Source organism: Camarhynchus parvulus, chromosome 3 (assembly GCF_901933205.1).
Source record: "Camarhynchus parvulus chromosome 3, STF_HiC, whole genome shotgun sequence".
In the NCBI taxonomy this organism is placed as follows: Eukaryota; Metazoa; Chordata; class Aves; order Passeriformes; family Thraupidae; genus Camarhynchus; species Camarhynchus parvulus.
This window is the reverse complement of record NC_044573.1, coordinates 19,899,717-19,922,096: the sequence shown is the minus strand read 5'-3', so window position 1 is coordinate 19,922,096 and position 22,380 is coordinate 19,899,717. Positions and strand designations below refer to the sequence as shown.

Sequence of the window (22,380 nt, the reverse complement as noted above, 5' to 3'; positions counted from 1 at the left end):
TCTCAAATCTGTTCCAGGAATAATGGGAAAGAGAAAAATACTTATAATACAGAGCATAAATGAAGGCAGATGTTGATGTTGAATGTAATGGATATAATAAATACATGGTTTTAACAGCTCCCAAATATGCAAACGCAAAGGAATGGAAAAGCTGCCTTTTAAAAGGAAAGGTGTAAGGAAGAAAGAAGCAGACATTAAACCCTAAATTGCAAAGGTGTAATTTCCAAAAGACAGTAAAATCTACCTCCTCCTCTAAGTCAATGACTAAGAAAGTTAAAACAGTGCATGCTGACATTCCATCCTCCCATTCCTCCACTTCAGTTTTGAAGCACTAACTTTGAACACCTTGACATTTACCTCTCTCCCTTTCCTTTAACAGTAACAGAGGTGCACTCTTAAAGGAGGAAGAAGAGTCTTTAAAAATCTCAAATGCATAATAATTCTTGCACTTATTCCTTTGCAGCTGAGCAGAGCCATTTACATAGTCCACTAAACACTGTTTAGTAAACACGACAAGAGTGCTTCTAATCTTACTGCCCTTGTAAAACCAAGACGGGTTCTGTTTTTAGTGCACACTCTGGTTCAGCATTTATCCTGTTTTATGTTGTTCACACCTGCTGCTGACTAGCAGCCTGCTGATGGGTTGTGGTTTGTGCCGCTCCCAGACAATCCTCACCAGCTCCAACAAAAAACTTATCACACTAAAGTGGAAACAAAAACCCAACTGCTGCGCAAAAACTGTAAAAGGCAAGAAAGACCTGACATTCCTGCTTCCTTTTCCTTACTCCACTAAGCCCAACTGTTCAAATTTAAAAGCAGTGTTCAAGTGCACATGCTTACATTTAGTCCTTATGCCTAACTTTTTTAGGAGTTCTTCTCCAGACAGCAAATCTTAGAGACAAATGTCATGGACACAACCTTTATAAATATATGCTGTGTAGGTGTAATTCACCTTTTCCTTTGTGCCTAATGAAATAATAGGCTTTGCTCTAACAGAAGTGCTGAATGCTGATAATGCATCCTTTTGTGACCCTTTACAGGAACAGGCTTTTGCAGATTCAAAAAAACAAAACCAAAAACCTCCTTCAACATATTTTCACATGAAAATGAAGATGTTACTATTGTAGAAATCAGGTTTTGTTTCTTAACCACAACACTAATCTACACACAAGCATTAAAAAAAAAAAAAGGCCATAAAGTCATACCTATGGCTTCATTTGTACAGAAAATTGAATGCTTTATCCAAGACAAAAATGTGATCTGTGATTAAAGGAAGAGGTCTGAAATTCCAAAGCATTTATAGCCAAGGAGAATAAAAAACTCAAGAGAAGCAAACCAAATGAAAACAGAAACCTTTTGTTTTATGAACACATGGAAGCAAAACGTGCATTGAGATCAGGGACAAGAAATCATGTGCATATTTACCAACTCAGAGACTGAGATGAAAGCTCTGTTATCTACAACAAAGTTTTGCATTAGAAAGGTCTCTAAAATGGAGGGCAGTACATGGTAGTTTCACATCCACTTTTTGAGTTTATATGACTCAAAAAACATAAACAATATTGGAGATACTGTTTGGAGAGCAAACTGTCTCCTTTATCCTATTATGCCACCTTGGCCTATTTCTTTCTACAAAGAGAAAAATGCTTTCTGACCAAAAGCCAAGTTCCTATATCTCTTAAACACTACACAAACCTTTTCATAAATAAAATGTTGGTTGGAGGCCAGACAAGGTAATTCTCCATCCATTAAAATTTATTTTATATCCCATAGGCAAAGACATGCTGAATGACCCTCGGTGATTTCTGAATTCTGCATAGGAACACCAGGGTGTTTCAGCATATATACAAAAAGGTGACATGTATCAAGCAGACATATGTATTCCACATTGCAGCTTTACATCCCAAATTCATCACCAGAAACAAACCAAGATAAATCAATCTTTATGTAAATCCAGCATTTCAACCTCTCTTGCAATTCAGATATAAAACCAAAAAAAAAAGGGGTCAGTCTCACTTTGTCTTACCATCTCCATCTGAAGGATTTCTACCTCCTCTTTAGCCAGCCCAAGGCTGAAGATATGGCAGAATGCCAACACTGCTTTTAAGCTCACACAGAAAATATTATGGGGTAATCTTAGTATTTCCTGGTCACACTCCCTTAGGCAACTCTATACTGGTGCAAATGTCACATCCTGGCAGTGAGTCCTTGGACACAGGCTCCACTTCTTGATTGATTGATTTTAAAATACTACCAAATCATTCATTTTTTTAAAATCCATTACAGAGACTGATCCAAAACCTGCTAAAATGAATGGCATTCTTTCCATTTCGTCTTGAATCAGTCCACTATCAGTAGAAGCTAAAGATTTCTTCACACAGATGCAAGCAAGACCTCTGCAGCAGACTGTCCTTCTTCCCTTGGAAAATCTCTCCTAACTTACCTAACAATGGTACAAAAGCCCCACATTAGTTTTGTCAAACAGCTGCATCTGCAGTATTCCTGTTCCAGCATTACCTAATGCGCAAGTATTACACCTTTTTTTAAAATTAGCGGGAGGGGGGGGAAGGCGAGGGGTCAGGGGGGAAGAATTCCCACCCCTGTCATCCATCAAGTGTACATCCAGGCCACTGCTCCTGAGAAATCTAATATATGCTAAAGAGATACAAAAAGACATAAAAAGCTTTCAGAAATAAAAGTGCTTCAGAAGCTATATTTTAATATTGCCAAGTAGGGTTTTTGCCAGATTATAAAGCTGACTTAAATGCCAGGATACTGCATTTCAGAGGCAGTGGCAGCAGCTTTCAGATCGCCCGTATTAGTGGCTGAAGTGTATTGCTGATTCCAAAGATAGACTATCATCATCTGTGGAGGAGAATATAAATAAATAAATGAAAATTGGCATTGCCTACCAACCCTGCTACCTGCTGCCTTGAAGCACTCTTTTCAAGTGCAGCCTCCGCAGGAAAAAAAAAAAAAGTTAAGAGTACTTTATTTTGATTATAGTGCTTTCCCCAGGCAGGAATTTTTATTTCAGTTAGAATCTTTAAACCATTACATTTTCAGTGATGCATTTTTATATTTACAGTTGACATCTTCATAGAAGAATGAAACCTTTGAGCAACAGCTCTAAAGCATGAAGGTTGCCTGCAGTAAGTACTTAAATTATTTTACACCCAAATGGAGCCAGTTGTTTTTAGCTAAAATTTAATAAACCTTAAATCAATGACCTTTCTTTTACTGAAAGCTTGCACTCGGGAAAACTAACTTTCCTAAGAAACATATTTTGGTGAATAAATGCCAAACAAAGGGCTATTTAAATCCGAACATTGTCTCAATTTATAGCTTGTGAACATTCAGTTCCTAAATTCCCGACTGCTACCTAATGTATAGAACAGAGGAGCTTTGGTTTAATCACGTATCATTGATTTCAAAGTGTCACAGTGATCCCATTGACAGTAATCAATAATAATGCAAAATCAATCAAATATGCTCTTGCACTATCATTCGTCAAATCTGAATATCCCAGAATTAATTGTAGGCACGTGAAAGAAAAATAACCTAGAATTAAAAACAACCAAAAGGGTACAAAAATTCAAATCACCAAACTTTGAGAAAATAATAGTGCATCTGAGCATGCTTCGTGCCTCCTGGGCTAAGTTAATGATGAATCATACCTTGCCTTCCCAGCAAATACTCTGAAATACATTCTTTTTCAAACATGAAAATACACAGCAACTGAAAGCAGCGGACACACGAGTCAATGATCAAGCATGATTTTATGAGCAGCCATGTAACCTGCCAAATATTAAATGTGTTGCCAGTACATTACAAAGAGCACAAGTATGTTACACTATGAAGAACTGCACATTGTAAGTTAGCCACTGCACTTCACAAAGCAAGAAAGGATAAAATTGCTGCATTTCTGTACCAAAAGCATGAATAGATGCAGCCACTTATCAAAAGAGCTGTTATTGTTGCCGAGGACTCCTCTCTCAACACATTCACCTGTAATTTTGTCAAGGTAATAAATCCTTCCATTCATTACAGCACACTCAAAAGCACCCTGCTATTTAATTTAAATGGAAAAAAGGCCCAAAGTGTCTAAAACATTTACTTTTGCTAATGTAAAAGTGCTGGCATTTTACTTCATTCCTGATAAGCCGGTGCCAATGGATGTGATTATTCTTTTCTTATTCAAAGCATATCAGTAGTTCAAAAGCACTCTCAATCTTATCAGGTGTATGAACAGCACAGTTACTGAAAACAGTTTGTACTGCTCCTCTCTCTTTCTGCCAGGCTATCAGATAAACCCAACTAACTAACTGTATTTACACACAATCAAACATAAGCTGTGTCTTCAGCACACTGTAGCCTGTTTCTGGCAAGTCACAGGTTTTCTGCTTGACATTAGTCATAACTAAACCAGCAGCAGTGAATTAGCTTACAACAAAAACAGTCACTCCATAATGCTTAACACGAAAAGGACATAGGGAGGGAAAAAATGAGAAAAAATTTGTGAAGAATGATCACTTCCATCTCAATATTTCACAGGCATTTATCTAGTACTACTTGGAAAGGAGCATGGAAGCAATAGGTTTCAAATGCATTCAAAACAGATCTGACACAGGCCTTACCAGTAGAAGGAAATAATTTCTATTTGCTTTTTTGTTTATTCTGTTCTCCTATCGTCCAGGAACTGTCTCTGATATGCAAAGGGGTGAAAAAGTGAAAGAAAGAAACGAAAATGATTACAGTGTCTGAAGGCATTTAAGTACTGGTTTTGTCCAGAACAAGACAGTGACTTCTCATGATCCAGCCTTCACCTGGCGCTAAAAGACCCAGCACAAAACCAAAACAAAATATCCCCCACTCTCCCCCAAACAAGCCTCTCGGTAATTTTCCTTTTCATTCAGTGCCTCAGATTTTCAGTGCTAACTCCTGAGGAACAATAGCAGACCGACTACTTCAGAAGAGCCATCCATGGCTTTGAAGATTTCACCTGCCATAGGAAATAGGCACAGGATCCCCTTCATTCTCCTCAGGGTGACAGTGTATTCCCAGGATGAGTGCAGCATTTGAAGAGTTAAACGTTAACCTGGCAGTGCGCTCTCAGCTCGCTAAGTGAAAACTTCTGGAACGCCAGGAGAAATCCTGAGTTTCGGCTCTTTGATTAATTACAGCCTTCCTTGGGAGCTGGAGCTCCAGCCCCTGTGCGGAGGCTCCTTCCCAGCGAGCCCTCCCAGCGACAGCCTCTCCCCAGCACCTCAGATGGAGCAGCAAAGGGCAGCCCTGCGCCACCACCTGAGCCCATCCCGCGCCTCTGCCCGGACTCCCGGTGCAGAACAGCCATCCTGGAGATTTGTGGGAGAACAATGAGCCGAATTAAGCCAAGTGTGCAGCGCCGGCTAATGCGGCCGATGGTTGTTTCTCCATCTGTGACACCGGGCCCGTGATGGATGGGACAGGTGTCACTCACACCGATGGCAGCCACCTGCCGTGGCCACTCTGCACCCTTCATGTTCCCCAGCACCAACTGGGCCCGAACGGCTCCTGCCAGGAGAGCGATGGGTGTCCCTGGATGTCACTCGGCAGCAGGGAACCCCAGTGTCACCCCTCTAGTGCTGAGGGGAGCAGCTGGTGGCAGACGTGGCCACTTCGGAACATCTCGTATGTCCCACCATGGTGGCGGCTGCTATGAGAACGTTCCCATCAGTGAAGGTATTCCCTGGCAAAGTGAATATAATTCAGTAGAGAAAAACTTGCATTCACAGGGCATTAAACTACCATGGTAAGGGGTGAAAAAAAAAATCCACTTCTTGATGTAAGAATTTTACCACTCTTCGAAGATAATTTTGCTAGCAATATATGAGCATTTGCTTTGGAAATGTGCTCTAAATCTACTTTAGAAGGCAGGTGAATTTTAGCACCTTTTTTTAACTTGATGCTTTTCCTTTTTCTTCCCCGTAAAAGTGGAAAAATAATTGTGCAGGAGAAAGCCTCACAGACTTGCTGAAATTAATCCCTCTGAAAACTATTTTAGCATTAATACTTGCCAATCAAGTATATCACAGTCCACCTAAAGCAATAAAATACCAACTTAAACACAAAGTGACACTGGCATTCATCCTTCACAAAGACAGAAACCAAATCCTAGAGCCAATTTAAAAATAGGAAAAAAATTAAATTAAATAAGGAATACATAGAAAATAGCTTGATTCTTTCTCTTACATTTTCAATATATGGAAAACTATACAAACTGCCAGTAGTACTCTGCAAATCATACATAAAAGAGTATAATTTCATCTTTTTAGTTAACTACTGTCTTTACTAGATTTTCCCAGTTTGTATTTCCTTAAAAATATTCATGTGTGAGATTGAAAAAAGTGTTTCTTCCAAAAACAGCTCTAGAAGCAAACCCAGAAACAGAGGGGAAGGGGGAAAGAGTAGCAGTATCATAGGTAAGAACGGACTGAATAAAACAAGTCACCTCCTCCCCACTCATCCTGGCACCTTTATATGGGAAGGAATTTCAGAAATGCTTAGGAACAAGCTAGCAGTTCATTTTAGATATGACTTTTTCATTTCACTCATCAGCATCTCTACATCTACAGGACTTTAAATTGTTTCCTATCTAGCCGGCTTTGGGGAGGCAGTGGGTGTATAAGCACATATGGCTGGCTTTAAATTTTTTAATTCGATTTTTAGCGTTTTTAAATTTTTGTTTCTCATTTTGTTTGTTTAGAGTTAGGGTTTTTTTCTGAGGCCATTCAAAACAAGGAACAGCAACTCCACATCATCTTCTCATTCTAACTTGCCAAAGCCATCAATCTCTGATCGCACCTATTAGAATCTCACTGTAGCCAGCACTGCATTTTGCGACAGCTTGACCAGTTGTTTAAGGGAAGAGTGTGTGATGGAGCAAAGCTAAATCGACACATCTGTGATACTTCTGACACCCCTCAGCATGGCTAATATTAATTTGTTTTCTTTGGCTAGGTAAGTGCTGCCAAAACGCATTACATATGGTATGTAGTTCCAATCAAAATGATGAAAAGGAGATGTGCAGGGTTTTTTTTTTCCAGTTACAGCAACATGAAGACACACAGAGTGCTAAGAGCCATCTACACAAAGCTACAGAGTAATAACTTGAAAAACCTCTAATCACTGTATCTTAAAGTTTGGTTTCAGAATACAACCCTTTAAGAGAATCTGCCCTCCCATATAAAGACAGCAGCTCAAAGCTGTGAAGAGTTTTTACTCAGGAAAAGAGAATATGATTTTCATTGTACGACAAAAGGATATATTTCGACTATTCTTGTGTGCATAGGGGTAACTAATCATATTTCAGCAGGCTATCATATAAATAAATGTGCACAATTCTGTACAAGGATATTATAAATGGCTTGATTAGACTGAGAACAAGGCCTTCTATTTCATACACCCCACGATACTAACTTACCACAGTGTATGATGATCCACTTCCAATTTCATACCTAAGGTTCTGTATTAGCGTCACAAAATATTAAGTTTTGCGGGTGTTTTTTTGTTCGTTTTGCTTTGCCTGGTAAATAATTTTGACCCAAGTAAGAAAATTTCACCTAGATGTCATAAAAATTCAGGCTGGTGCCCCATGGTAAGAATAAGACATTCAGCGGTACAGAAAAACAGCATATGCTTGTCTTTTACACTGTAAAAATACTTCTATTGCTCTAACTTTCATTAGGCTGCTAATAGACATTTTTCTAGCAAGTACAAGAAGCTGAAGTGAAAAAATGAATTTTATTTCAATTTTAGAAGAAATGGATAATGATGTTCTGATTTAAAAGCTATGCTACTTAAAAGAGGGAAATAATTGGAAATTAGATAAGATTCCCTTTGATGCAAACCTGTTATCTTAAGGAACAGCAAAGAGAAAAGCTCTTCTTCATTGGAAGGAAATACAAATTAATTGAAAAATATTACCAGCATTATGTAAACAAACCCAAGAGATTTAAAGCTTTTGCATAACCGAAAATACATAAATTGTTTCATAAGACACAGAAGTCAAAAGACAATATCCTACAAAAGCTACTCTCTAAAGTGCTACTGAAAAAGCAATACCAAGTCCTTTAAAGAATAATTAAGCAGTACCATGTGAAACGGCAGTATACAAATTCAGTTTAACATTTTTCTTTAATGTTAAAATAGTAAAAATAGTATTTTCACTTCTGGACAACAGAACCATAACAAAAGAAGAAAACGAAAACCCCACAACTATAGGACTTCTGGAGAGGACTAAGGAGCATTAAAACCGCATCTGTATTTTATATTTTTGTCTGAGGACATCATGGTGTATATCAACAATCACATGCAGGAGGCTTTCCCCCCTAAAAATAATTATATTCTTTAGATGTAAATATAACTGTGTGTCCAAGGACATATTTAGCTGAAAAAATAAATCTGTTTGATGGCCAAAACTTATAGAAACGTGAATAAATATTAGACTTCTCATTTACTCGTAAGAGAAAAATTTTATAAAAAACATACAGCATCTTTTAAAAGCAAAACTGTGAGTACAATACAAAACCTGCTAGATTACATGGAGAACCTACTACAAAATGAGGTGTAAATATTTTACATTGCTGGCCAGCTCTTTTCTCATGGATAGGAAAAAACCCACATAAAACCACATAAAAGCAGCTGCTTTTTGACAAGCAACTGCACAGAGGGAAGTTATATAGCTCTGCATATATATATATATATATATATATATATATATATATATACTTACTGTGTATATGTCTGTGGCTAACATACAACAATAGATGTACATTGCCAAAACTGCATAAGGAATACGCTATACACCTGGAACACACACAGAGGCATGGATATAAACGTGTTCGAACACAAAACTTGCTGTGCACAGGGAGAAGATTTCACACAAAATGCAAATAATACAAAACAAAACCACATACGTGCATGCTGCTACAGATAGGGCTGTGCACGTATGAGTCCCTAAGTCGAGCCTAAAAGACGATACACGAAATGTAAAAGAACGGGTAATAAGTGGAGTGTCAAGCTGCAGCGACTGCTGGTGTCATCCCTGCACTATCAAACATACACATGAGTATGACTGGAGACAGAGAGGCTAAATATTTCACTGTCAGAGCATGTCGAGAAATGCAATTCATTTCTCTCTCATGTGCTTTAGGACAATGACAATTTAATACAAGGCCAGTGAATGTAAAAGAGATAAAAACTGAACAAACTGGCCCAGCATAATCACAGATTTCCTCTAGAGAGCTCGGCAGCGTGAGGCTCATATGCACTTGTAACGGATCAACATTTTATTGTTTCTTCCCTCCATGAATTTGCTGTGAAAAAGAATTCATAGCAAAGCTTATCTTATAGACAGAGGCTACTTCAGGCTTCAATAGGAGCAAGAATTTATTTTGTATTTTTTTCCTACTTCTCCTATACATTTTACTTAGTCTAAGCAAAAAAGTAATTATTTTATATACTTCCTTGAAAGATTAAATAAGCATTTTTTCATTCCTACTTATACTTCCAGAGAGGTGCAAGCAACCTCCATGCAGGCCCAGGGTCACTCCTTTAAAAACAGTTCTGTAAAACGACTAATCTTGTCACTTATTCATGAATGTATTATATTTTTATACCACAATTTTTCTAACATAACTTTGTAACATACAGAAATACCAGCATAGCATGTGGACTGACATATCTGTGAGAATAGACATATCATACTTTTTAGCTACTCTAAGCAAAGTGGGCTTCAAGTATTGTTTAATATTATCATAGACAAGTTACCTTCTCTATTTGATGAATAGCACCATGTATTTGAAATTAATTGCAAAAGTAGGGTTGGCTAATGAGGTGGCCCTTATCTTTTCTCAGCAGTGCAAGCACAAGTATTTTTCTGCTGGCTCAATATTTTTTAAATGCCCAAAGTGCTATTAACTAAGTTGAAATCTGATGAAAATATGAACGCTAAAATATTCACAACAGCTAATGCAGCTACACATAAAAAGAAGGCTAAGAAAATTCTTATCTCTTTTCTTATCATTAAGCATGTGTTTTGAAAAATAATAATTAAATAAATTGTTCCCTACAGATTCTCACAGTTGTTTTGCTTCCCATTAGCATATCTGGAAACAGTTTGTTAAGACAATAGTTATTCTTTATTATGGAACTATGGGGATGATGCCCTTCTACCTGCCTCAGCTTAAAAAGAAATTTGTAGGAAATGTTAAAGCTTGAGGTCTGTCAGAAAAAGGAAAGCGATTCTTAGGAAAAAACAGGGGGGAAAAGTATGGAAAAAATGATCAGCCATTCGAGAGAATTAATGGATATCCACAAGGGCTTTGCTAATAACACTGGTTAATTACCGCTGCAACGCACCAGGCTCAGTAAATAAAAGAGCACAACCATAAACACATTAAAATGAGCACCCATCACTAAAAGAGGGGTAAGCCCCAGCAAAGGAAAATCTGCCAGGTAGGCATTTCAGCACAAACCCTTTATACTTCCCGCACAATTCAAAAACTTGCCGGCAGTGTAGCAGAACCAAAAAAGCAAAGCCCTACCACCGGAAACAGGGAAGGAGGAAGGGACCAAGGCCGGCCTGGTGCCCAAGGGGAGAGCCCGGGGAGAGCCCAGGCTGGGGCTCTGTGCCACCCCACACACTGGGTACCCACCGGAACACCAGCCTGGGGCTTTATTTCTCAGGAACAACTGGAACAAGCTATCGAATAAGACAAACGGGCGAGGTTAAAGACCTTCAGAGCCTGGAGAAACGTGGAGCGGAATCAAGTGCTGCTTCCCACTTCACAAAGAAGCGCTCTTCAGTCTGCCCCTTTCCTGCCTTTATGAATGAAAGACACTTCTAAAAAAATTCTTCAGCAATTTGAGGCTATGCCAAAATATTTTGAAGAGTGAAACTGACATAAACTCTTTTATGTTTAGCACATAATCACCTAGTGCACATGCAAACACACACAAATATATGTACACTTGAGTAACACACACACTCATATTCACCCATACACAAACACAACCCGGCCAGACTCACAGGGTGACTTCACAGATCATTCCCACACTGCAACATGAAAATGGTTGGAAAAATATAAAATATGTACATCAGCCATCACTGCAATGAACTACTCACATGCTGTGACACCTACGTCCACTTTTTAAATGTTACAGCACTTCTATGCAACCTTTTCTTGTCATCAGAGTATCGTATCGGTTCTGTTGTAAAATGAAAATCTTTGCACGGGAACAGATGAATTTGTTTCACATATAAACATTATTGCACACTTTTAAATGGAGAAACTGGGAAAGCAGCTACATGCTCAAATGAATGAAACACAGTGAGCCACAAAACATACACAGATCACAGAAGCTTTCTGGAGTTACAAATCTCGTCAATTTTCTATGTTTGGAATTCAGAGACCGTGTTTAAATTTACTAAACTACTTCTGTTCTTTCCCTTTCCTACCCCCCCTGCTTTTTTTGAGTGTTTCAATTGCCTTTCCTTCTTCCAACAGCTGTGACAACTGTTAAAACAGTCGGTAAAATTAAGTCCGCTCTATAATCCTTTAGTCAATGTTACATTTTAATCAGAGGTTGAAGGAGATTTCCCGTTATGAACGCAGTGATTCATTTAAAATTATTAAACTGACACATATGTCAAAATGAGCAGATATATTTATTGCATCTGTTAGCTTATTAACTATTAGTAATTATTAGTGCTATTGTTATTGCTGAAAGAGCAAAAAGCTAAGGCTGCAGCTGGCTTTAAGTTATTGCATTCTTTAGCAAGCTCTGCCTTAAAATCAAAGCATACCTAGCGATTGTCAGACAGATATCTACGCACTCCCAAAATATTCGGAAAATTTCTAGCTAGAATCCTCTCTACCCTCATCCATAAGAACAGCAGAAACTCCTACATGTATGTCCTTATGCTTACATGTGCACATGCATGTTACAGTATGTAGTTAAATCCCAGTTATTACAGATATTAATAACATGCAAAACTCTGGTGTTTATTAACTGGGATGGAGAAGCAGATATGTTTCTGAATGCTAATTCTTTCTCTGCGTCCACTCAATCCCACATGCCTCCAGCCCTGCACTCAGACAATATATTAAGAGTGTTTTGAGATGACTTTTAATTGAGTCAGAGGAAGAAAAAAATTAGTTTGAATCTTGCACCAGAGCCAAAAAGACATGTGCCCCGATTTCATTTAAATGCATCTACTCTAAGAGGCTTATCTAAACTAATCATTCAAATTAGCTGTAAGAAGGTAAATTCAAGAAAGCTGCTTTGGGGGGTTGGGGGGGTTGAAACATCCACAAAAAAAAAAAAAAAGGGCAACCCAAAAAAAAAACCAAACCCACAACCATAAAATACTCAACTTATTGTCTTTTTATGTATTTTATGAAAAACGTGTCACTGTCAGTAAATGCTGTGGAAACTGCATTCTTACATTATGAAGCTATCTGACATTGTATCCATACAGTGCGCTGACCTATAAGGTATAGCTGAGAGGGCACCCTACCTCTGTTTATTTGCTTTTCTTTACCCCTAAAACACTACAGTGAGTTTTCCCCGCGTCCCTTCCCAAACTGCATTCCTGCGAGCCAGGCTATTTGTTACTTCCCATCTTATTTCCCTAACATGCGATCACGGCAATTCACTTTTCATGCCTGGCTTAATTACCACCAGCCAAGCAGTGTGCAGGCAGTAAGGACAGCTAGTGGGCATCCACCTATAGTACACTGTCACCTCCGGAGCAGCCTCTCCGCGGCCGCGGCGGGGGCGATGCTGGCTGCCGGCCGGGGCTTCTCCTCGGCGCTCCTGTCTGTCACTGCCGGCCTAACACCGGGGCACAGCGACGTAAGTGGCTCGACAAGGAGAAAAATGAACCCGTGACAGCTCCCGTGATATACTAATATTTAATCCCGGCTGCGGGCTGAAATCAAGTTCAGGAGCCGCTCCTCAGCCCCAGACCGCCCGGTTCTGTTTGGGCGCCAGGCTTTCCGCCGGAGTCACTCCGCCAGGTAGCTGAGAAGTGCCAGCCAAGAACTGCGGCTCCTCAAAAAGTGTGTTCGGCCGCCTTTTGTAGGGAGCAGCAGCCGCGGGGAGGGACACGCCGTGCGGCGCGGACCCCGCCAAGTGCCCCACGCCGCCTCCCCGGCCGCTGCCGCCGCGGGTCCGGAGCGGCGCCCCCCGGCAGGGCGCGCGCTCGCACCGCACCGCACCGGCGGCCGCCACTGCACCGGGCACGGCGCCGGCGGCCGCTCCCGGCCGGCGCCCTCCCACCCGCCGCCGCCTCTCCGCCGGCGCTGCCGGCGCACCTGTCAGACGGCGAGCGCCGGGGTGGCCGCGGGGCCGGGCGCTCACCCGCCGCCAGCGCCGCTCCCGCCGGGCGCACCCCGCCCGGCCCCCCCACGGCGCGCAGCGGCCGCGCAGTGCCCCGGGCCGGCTCCCGCCCGCGGCCGCGGCGCAGCGTTACCTGCAGCGGCGTCTTAGGCGCCTGTCATGTTTGGGGCAGGCGGCGTGCGGCGGTGGGGTGGGGGCGGGGAGCGGTACCTACTCTTCCTCGTAGTGCAGGGAGAGCGGCTCCGGCAGGCAAAGTTCTACCGAATCCATGTGCGCCCGGCGACCATCCTCCGTGCGCCCCCGCGGTGAAAGCAAAGTTTCCGTGGCCGAGCGCCGCGCACTTGGCACGGGCGCGCTCCGGGCGCGGCGGCGGCAGCGGCGGGCGGGGACCAAAAGCTCGCCCGCGCGCCTAATCAAGGACTTAAAGCCCCGCGCGGAGCTCATGAATATGCAGCAGGGCTGTACATATGCATCCCCCCCGGCCCGGGGGGACGGCCGATTGGTGGGGCCGCGGCCAATCAGGCGCCAGGGGCGCCGGGGCGGCCCGGCGCGCGGGGCGCGCGGCAGGTAGAGGGTGGGGACGGGGGAGCGGCCTGAGGCGGCGGTGGCGGCCGGGGCAGAGCCCGCGGACGTGCCCGCGCCGCCGGACCGCCCGACCAGCCGGCCGGGGCTGCCCGCTCCGCTTCCCGCCTTCCCTTCCCTTCCCGCCCTGCTCCAACTTCGGCAGGTACCTTGGCAGGCTCCCGGTTAAGGATTGCGCGCAAAGGTAGAGGAGTTTGCGCCGCCGCCGCTGCCGGTCGTGGCGTTTGGCTGTGGCGGCAGCCGGGCTCGGCTCCCGGCGCGCTCTCCCGAACGCCGCTTCCCTAACCTTTGGAACTGCTCGGCGCCGGGGAAAAACAAATAATTATAACGCCAAGCGCGGCCTGCCGAAGCCTCTGGGTAACTCAACTTTTCATTGTCGTGCGAGTTGCTTTTGCGGGGAAAGGGGAGGGGGAGCGGGCTGGAATTTGACTATGTATATGTGATATTATACATAAAAACATACAAAAATTCCACAACTATCTAATATAGAGATATATAATTTCCTATTTGAAAATTAAAAGTTTCCTTTTCTATTTAGTTGGAAAAAAAACCCATTCCTAACAAAACGAGCACAAATCCAGTCCTTAACATAATGAATGGGTGCTACTGGGAGCGAATACAGGTACGCGTGTTCCTATACAACATGGGGGCGTGTGTTTATTTATATATATGTCTATATAAAGCATATGCCCCTACACGAGTATTTGTATGTTTAAATGTGTATATTTAGAAATGAGAAAGAAAAGATCCAGAACTGATCAATTTCCTCTGTTAGTGTGCAGGGATTAGAGTAGACCAACTTAGCCTGCCTCATTTTAATGAGATAAGGGCTGCACTGGACTAGCTCTGCAGTAGTTAATCTCGGAGGGTGCCTAGACCTCTACAGTGTTTGGGGGTTTGGGTTTTTTGTAAAGTAAGTTTTGCTGAACTAAAAGGGCGATAAACACATATCCCCGTAGGCATGCCTGCATAAACATCACCAAGCCCGGTTCCAGCAAAACACTGCTTACAGCCAGCTCAGAGTTGTTCTCTGGCGTATGAAAGATTCCTGATTAAACTTGTTCCAACACAAAGAATGTACTCAGATTTAGGGACATTAGAGACACTGTTTGCCCTGAAACACATGTACATACCCTGTTTTGAAAGTATCAGTAATGAATATGGGATGAATTTTTTTTCTCAAAAGCTCCCGCCTTAATATTACAACTAAGGCACCGTACATATTTTTCAGGTTCAAAGCATTTCTGTCCCTACCAATGAAAACAGATGCAGGCTGTTTCTGTCCAGAAAAAAGCCAAACCGACACTGAAAAGACAATAATTTCTTAGAATGCAGCTCAACTCTTACAAAATCTTTTGTGACTGGAGCCCTAACATGATGCAAATGGCAGTCTTTTAGATCAAAACAAATCAGTGTGAACCCTCAGAATGCAGTAATACTATTCACAGAAATGCCCTCTCCAGATCTGTCTCCACAGCATTTTAGAAAAAAATATACAGCAACAGAACCAAATTCCAACATATATAGGTTCAATAGACATGCTTGTGTATGTGTACAGCAAAGGGATTCCAGCATTCTGTATTTTACCTTATATGAAGACTGGGCCTGCTTCCTACAAACCTGGTATAAATACTTGCAATTTTAGGAATCAGAACTCAGACAGTAAAACTAAAGCTCAAACTACTGTATAAAAGCAGGTAGTAAAAGCTTAATTACCAGTAGCATTATGCTCTCTATATTGTTAAATGTGAACTCTGTAATTAAGATGTAAATTTGCTTGTGAGCAGTGAATTAAAAAGCTCTGAAATGTAGAGCAAAATTTAAGTACTCTGTAGAAACATCAGGGACCAAAAAAAAAATCAGTTTTTACCAAATTTTAAAACAGGAGGCATTAAATCATGTTACTCTGTAAGAACATCCTCTTTAAGTAACAATTTGATAAATGTAGATTTTGGAATCAAATCAGAACTGGAATAGGATGTCTTTATGTATAGTTATCTGTATGACTATATAAACTCAAAATGCAGTTCCTACAAACTGATTTACATGTGCACATGGACAAAACATACAAATACAAATCTATTGTTTGTACAGAGTATCTCTGTGTATAGATTTATACGTATATAAGAGTATGTCTGTTTATAGATTTATACCCAAAATGTCTATTTTTCAGTATTTTTTATTCGAAAATGCTTTTAAATCTTTGCATGTATATGTCTTTTTCTTATATAAATATCAGCCATAAATTATTCCCTGTACATGTGTGATTTGATATGGTCACTTTTCTGTATTACATTCATTGGAATACACCCTCCTGAAAATCTGACAGCTAATCCATTCTGAAACTTACCAAAGCTTCATTCCTACTTTTGTTCATTATCTCCTAAGGTTTTGTATTCAGACGCTGAAACACGATGGTCTCTCCTTCTGTGATGGTCTGTCCTCCTGTAAGCCCTCGTTTTCACATTCCCATAGTTTCCACTGCCTTGTGAGCTTGTTGTCCCCCGCCCTCCTCTGCACCCCCAAATAACGCATTTTTCCTCTCCCCCTGCGAGCCGTCACCAGTTTTCTATCAAGCATCTTTCATCCAAGCAAGCAGCTCTCTGCCCTGCCAGTGCTGCGTCTTGGAGAACCAGAAATACTGTGCTGTACTTTGCATGTTGATAAACAAAGCAGTTGGCTTCTTCCCCCAGGGACTGAAAGTGTCACCTCCACCAGACCGGGGCCTGGAATTCCAGCTACATTCTTGAACTTGGGTTTCACAGTTACAGATCAGTTTGGGGAAAGTGGAAAAAAAAAAAAAAGAAACAGATTACTGCAGCAAATAAACTGGGGCTAACTGTAGCTTCATTTTAAGCCCTTCTGTAGAAATAAATAAAAGCAGTAGCCAGAAGTGGGGAGGGGAGAGAAAGAAGGCAATCCAGGTACCAGTTTACTGAAATTTATCAGGGAATACACAATAAGAACATGCATGCAAACACACATCTGCAATAACTTACCAAAATGTACAGTGCAAAATCTTACCACAAGGAGTCTATACAAAACAGTGGTAATGGAATCAAGAGAGGGGAAGGAAAAAATCATCAGGAGTGCCTGTACCAGTCAAGGGGCATTGCTGGGCAGCACCTACATTTCCGTGTCTCTCTGTGCATCTAATTTTTCCTGTGTGCCAAACAGTACATCTTTAAGCATCTTCACATCTAAATACTACAGACATTTCAAGGGATCAGAAGAGCCAGGTTCTTAAAGCACAACCACCTCAAGGCAACTGAAGTGAGGTTCAGTGGTACTTCACAGAAACCTCACAGTGCTCTGTGTCAAATGTGTATTTACCAAAAGGAGCAACAAGCTCAAGCCAGCAGGGAAGCTGCAAGAATAGGAGAGTCTGGTAGCTGCCGAGGATTTATTTGGGAATAAGCATACTTTAGATAAAGATTTGCAATACACCATGGAGACTTTATTCAAAGTCCAGCTGGAAAATACCATATTGTTAAGAATTTGAAACAAATATTGAAGTGTCTTCAAATATGTGATCTTCTCTTTATTCACAACCACTCCTTAAAGAAACACAACTCAGATGTGATCTCCCTCAATGCTACAGTGAGATTAACATTAGTATTGCCACTGACAACTTCTCTTTTGTGCTTCTCATTGGAAGGCACTTGGTACACCCCTAGATTTGCTGCTAATGAATTAAAAAAAATAATGCCTCAAAAGTTCCAAATTCTGCTCACCTGTTTGTACATAGTTGGACAAATGCTATCAAGTTATTACTTGAAAGCCATCTGCCTCTTCAGTCTGTATTTAGCATTAATTACTCTTTGTTTTGATCTTAGGGGAAAAAGCTCACACAACACAATCTCTGATGCTCCTTAGAACTTTTCCACAGTGTGTTCACAAATACATGGAGCAAGGCTTTTAGCTTTAGCTGCTACATTCAGTCCCAGCATATAATAAAAAATGTCTCTGTGAAATAACAGCAATTGCCTTACCATGTTACTGAACTACATTCAATTTATCTGGTCTCAAATAAATACTCCATATTTTCTCCTTGTTTTATTTTCAAGGGCATGGGTATTTAAATGACTGCTTTCACTGGTACAGAATAGAATCTGTTCACACTGCTATAAATAAATATTCTCTTGACGAAACACCTTTTCCAAAGCCTCTGACAAAATGAAAGAAAGGAAAAAAAAAAAAAAAAAAGAGAAAGAAAAAAAAAAAAAAAAGCACCAGAAGAAGGAAGCCGCATGCACATTGCCTGTCACCCACCAAAAAAGGTCTCCTCCCTAAAGATAATTCAGGCACACACTTCAATATGGATATCTCACTATTACCCCAAGCTCTTTTTTTAGTGGAAGTTTCTTCAGAGAAACTGAAGTACATTACTGTCTCAGACAGCCAAGGATAAGATGACTGAGGGAATTCAGTTGCTCTGTTTAATTAATACAGGATTATTTCACTTTCATTTTGTGAAGCTAATAATATGACTGGTGGAATGTCAGTAAAAATTAAATCATAAACTAGTGCAGTACCAAAGGGAAAACTTACTTTAGTTATGGAGTATTCCCAGCAGAAATCTTGAAAATCTTATACATATTTACACTGATAAAATACCACATGTACTTCATGGGATACTGCAAGCTTTCTACAATCCTTGTGGCATGTTTTTACAGAGCAAGAGTTAACATTTTGAGATTATACATTAATAAATGAGTTGCAGTTGTATTGTTTCTTGAATGTTAAGCGCCACATACTAAACGCAGGAACACGTTCAAGGTCAATGCCCTATTTTAGACCTTTTCAGCAGCTGTGATATTATGATAATCATACTTAAAATATTCCTATAGAAAGAGTAAATTAGCCCCTTTCACTAGAAGGTTTATTATGATAAACAACAAATCTGAAAGAGAACAAATTCAGATTTCTCTTTTTGTTTGTTGTTTTCTGTGTTGTTTTGGTTTTTTTCCCCCGCAGCAATGCAATAAATGGCTGTCTTTTACTGTGATGGCTTCTCTATACAGGAATTTAAAGAAGAAAAAGGCAAACCTAAAAACCCAACAATTTATTCTGCACTTATATTGTCTTTTGGTGGTGTTTTTTTTTAGGTTTGGTTTTTTTTTGGAGGCCTCACCTATGTGTAAGTGCCTTCCTTAAAATGCATTTATGCTATCTATTAGAATCAAAACATACCAGTTGACATCCCATTCTATCACCTATACTGCAGTGAAATGTAATATCCCACTAAACCAGAAGGGAAAGAAGAAAACTTAGCATCAGCAGCTATTCCTAAGCAAGATTAGGGGTTCAGCTCCATCTAATTGAGGGATGAGACACGTCCCTCAATGGGTCTCTCCCCAGTCCCCCACCTGCCCTCCTACCTGGCTGCCAGCTCAAAACGCTAAAAATAGAAGAAGACGACGGAGCGTAAATATTTCCCCAGTGAAAACACCAATAATCTTTACTGTGAGCTGACATGAATTGCTTGTTACACTGCCCTAGGATATCATGGCTCGAAGCGAGAGCGCAGACACGCACAGAGCCACCAACCACCCTCAAAGGTTTTGTGCCGTCTATTTGTGCATGTCCATGTCGCAGAGGCTCCTACGACATCTGACGTGGAGCCGGGACACCTGCGGTACAGAGCACTCCCTCCAGCCTGCTTGCCCCCACCCCTGGCACTCCCAGCCCCTCTTCCATCACTCTTCTGCCTTTTTCTCCCCCTGCTCCCCCTCCACTCCCTTCGCTCTGGCATTTTTATTATTAATGTTATTGCTATTATTACTGTCCAAGCATAAGCTGATCCACAGGGGAGCCTGTGTAATTTAACCCCTCAAGCACTAAATTCCTTCACATGTGCCAAAGACACAGGTTTGTTGTTGCCTCCAGCAATATCCCAGGAAGACGAGTGATGGCGGTGTCATATCATCACACAGCGACTTAATCTATTGCGACACCCAGGGAACGGGTAACTGAAGAGATTTACAGAACATGCTCTCTGCCTGAATACAAAATGTTATCCCCTTTACCAACAAACTCAAGTCACAAGAAACAAAGTGAAACAAATTTTGCCCTCTTATGGCTCATTGTTTCCATGACTGCTTTATCCAATCCTACCCCCCCATTACTTGTCCCACTGTACATCTTCTAGCTATACAACACTTTTTTTCAACATTTTTGTTCTCCATCCTTTGTTCTTCACGTGTTCTCTGATTAACAAACAGCTAGATCATGTTGAACTGCCAAGTAACATAAGCCTTGGAAATCCTTTATCCATACACTAGACGACTGGAACTATCACTTACATCAGGGTTATCTCTACATGCTGTCTTTATGTTCTCTGACATCTAATGCATGCTTTTTAAAACAATGGATTAAAGGGTTGCACTTTTTAAAGGTGCAAGGAATGCTAAATTAAGCACACATTAGCTACAATAAACACCAAACTCAGGAAAGCATCTATTTTAAGTACTGAAAATCACAAACCTCCAGTCTGTTTGTCAAGTAGGGACTTTCGACATGGTTGTCCTATTATCCATAACTGTTAAGGAACAATTCAATATAATAAAGCAGCCTATAATTGTTCTCTCCAAGATCGAGGGGAGATTCTCTCTCTTCTAACATTACACTGACCTAGGAAGCAAGAATTTGGCACAGAATTAATACTGAAGACAAATGAGACTAGTGAAACGTCCTCAGCTCAGGATAACCTGATTGTGCTGGTGAAAAGAGCTTTCACCATGGGAAATTAACAGCTCTGAAACCACTGGTAACAAAAGCTGAGTTCAGATGCTCAAGAGTAAACAAATCCTTGCTCCCCATAAAGTAATAGCTACCCTTATCTCTAAACACCCAGATCTAAAATAGGTAGAGGCTCCCATGAAGGCCACTGAACTCTGTAGTAACAGAACTCTGATTTTTGTTTCAGTATACATGCCTGTTTTAAAGCCTGTATCAGCCAACTGACTGAGCACTCAAAAATGTACACTTTGTTTAGAGGAATATTTAGACTCCAGGTTACATGATTTCTTGAACAAATACTTGTGGGCACAGGAAGACATTCAGAACTCCTTGTACTTCTCCCAGCCATTAAGATGAAGAGACTTAAAAGACAGGTTATCATGGATATACAGCTTCCTGATGGTAACTGTGTGGTTCCAGGAGTTGAAAGAAAAGTGGAATTCACCACCAACTGCTTTTTTCCCAGGCCCTTGAGCTCCAGCCCCCTGAAAGCCCAAGGCCTGATGAGTTGGGGTGCACTGAGATGCTGCTGACCACTGCTATATATTCCTTTCCCCTTAGTGGTGGGTGGGAGGTTTAGAATGCCCACCGAGAAGATGGCAGTGCACACCAACACAAGTGCAGCATCCTGCTATCTCCTGTAGACTTGTACACTAACATTTAAGGGAGCATTAATGTCATTAATACAATACAGAATTAAAAAAATACAAAAATACCTTTTAACAAAAATACCTGTGTTACACTACATTAATACAATGAAAACCTTTTTTTCTGGCTCTATTAGTATGTATGTTCAAATGACAGCATATAATCATAATGACATCCTTCTGCAGCCGAAGCCTTCTATTATCAACTCTGTTTCTGTCCTATAGCAGCTTCACTTTTATTGACCAGACAGTTAGCCCTGTTCAATTATTCAATCTCAAATCAATAGATTTTAGCTCCACATATAATAGTTAAGGTGTAAACACTATGCGCGTGCTCTTTCAGCTTTATTAATTTACTTGCAAATTTGAATTTATAGCTTATTTTTCAAGAAACATGCAACCTTCGTCTTCATATTAGGCTGTTTATTCCTCCCACCAGTTCTGCCCTGTTTCAGGTGTTACATTTCCAGAAATCAAGTCTAACTTGCCTATGACATAAATATCTTTCTTTCACAGATAAAAAAAGGAAAAGTAAGAATGATAATTATTTGATTCTGATTATGCTGAATAAAGCAATAAAATAGCAGTATGACTTTTAAGCAGATCCAGTCAATATTTCGTTGCTAAAGCAGTCACTCAAGGTGTGAATTGATCCAGAAAACACAGCCTTTAGACTTGCTGCACTTCTGACACTTGAATCACAAACAATTTAGTTCAATTACTGCAGGTATGTGTCTGTGTGTGTGTCTATGTGTTTGTGTGTACCTACACAAACCACATGGAAATGTATTATATTACAGGCTCTTGGTTACCTACGTATCTTCACACACAAAAAAGAGGTGGCAAGAAAGTAAGCTGAACCAACATATGCATACAGAAGTGAGTGTCTCTATCTTTCATTCTAGTTAAAAGCCACTTTATTAATTTTATCCCTCCAAGCTGACAGAGCTTCCAGTTGACAGTCCGATTTTACATTCTTTTCTCAAACAAATGCATGTTGACTCGAGCAGCACACACCCCCCAC

The 22,380-nt window shown here is 40.9% G+C and overlaps 1 protein-coding gene across 12 annotated transcripts in view; it reads right to left on the bottom strand.

Moving 5' to 3' along the window:
- Positions 1–22,380, bottom strand: part of ESRRG (estrogen related receptor gamma) — a 390,382-nt gene that overhangs the window by 144,090 nt on the left and 223,912 nt on the right. Inside the window, exon 1 of one of the 12 annotated variants that reach the window (XM_030945131.1) lies at positions 13,601–13,801. The exons of 10 other annotated variants lie outside the window; for them this stretch is intronic. In XM_030945131.1, the coding sequence (XP_030800991.1) occupies positions 13,601–13,656 (56 nt within the window). In that variant the 5' untranslated portion in view covers positions 13,657–13,801. Of the gene's footprint in view, positions 1–13,519; positions 13,569–13,600; positions 13,802–22,380 lie in introns of those variants that run through there. One more of the 12 variants, XM_030945142.1, reaches the window with a different exon arrangement.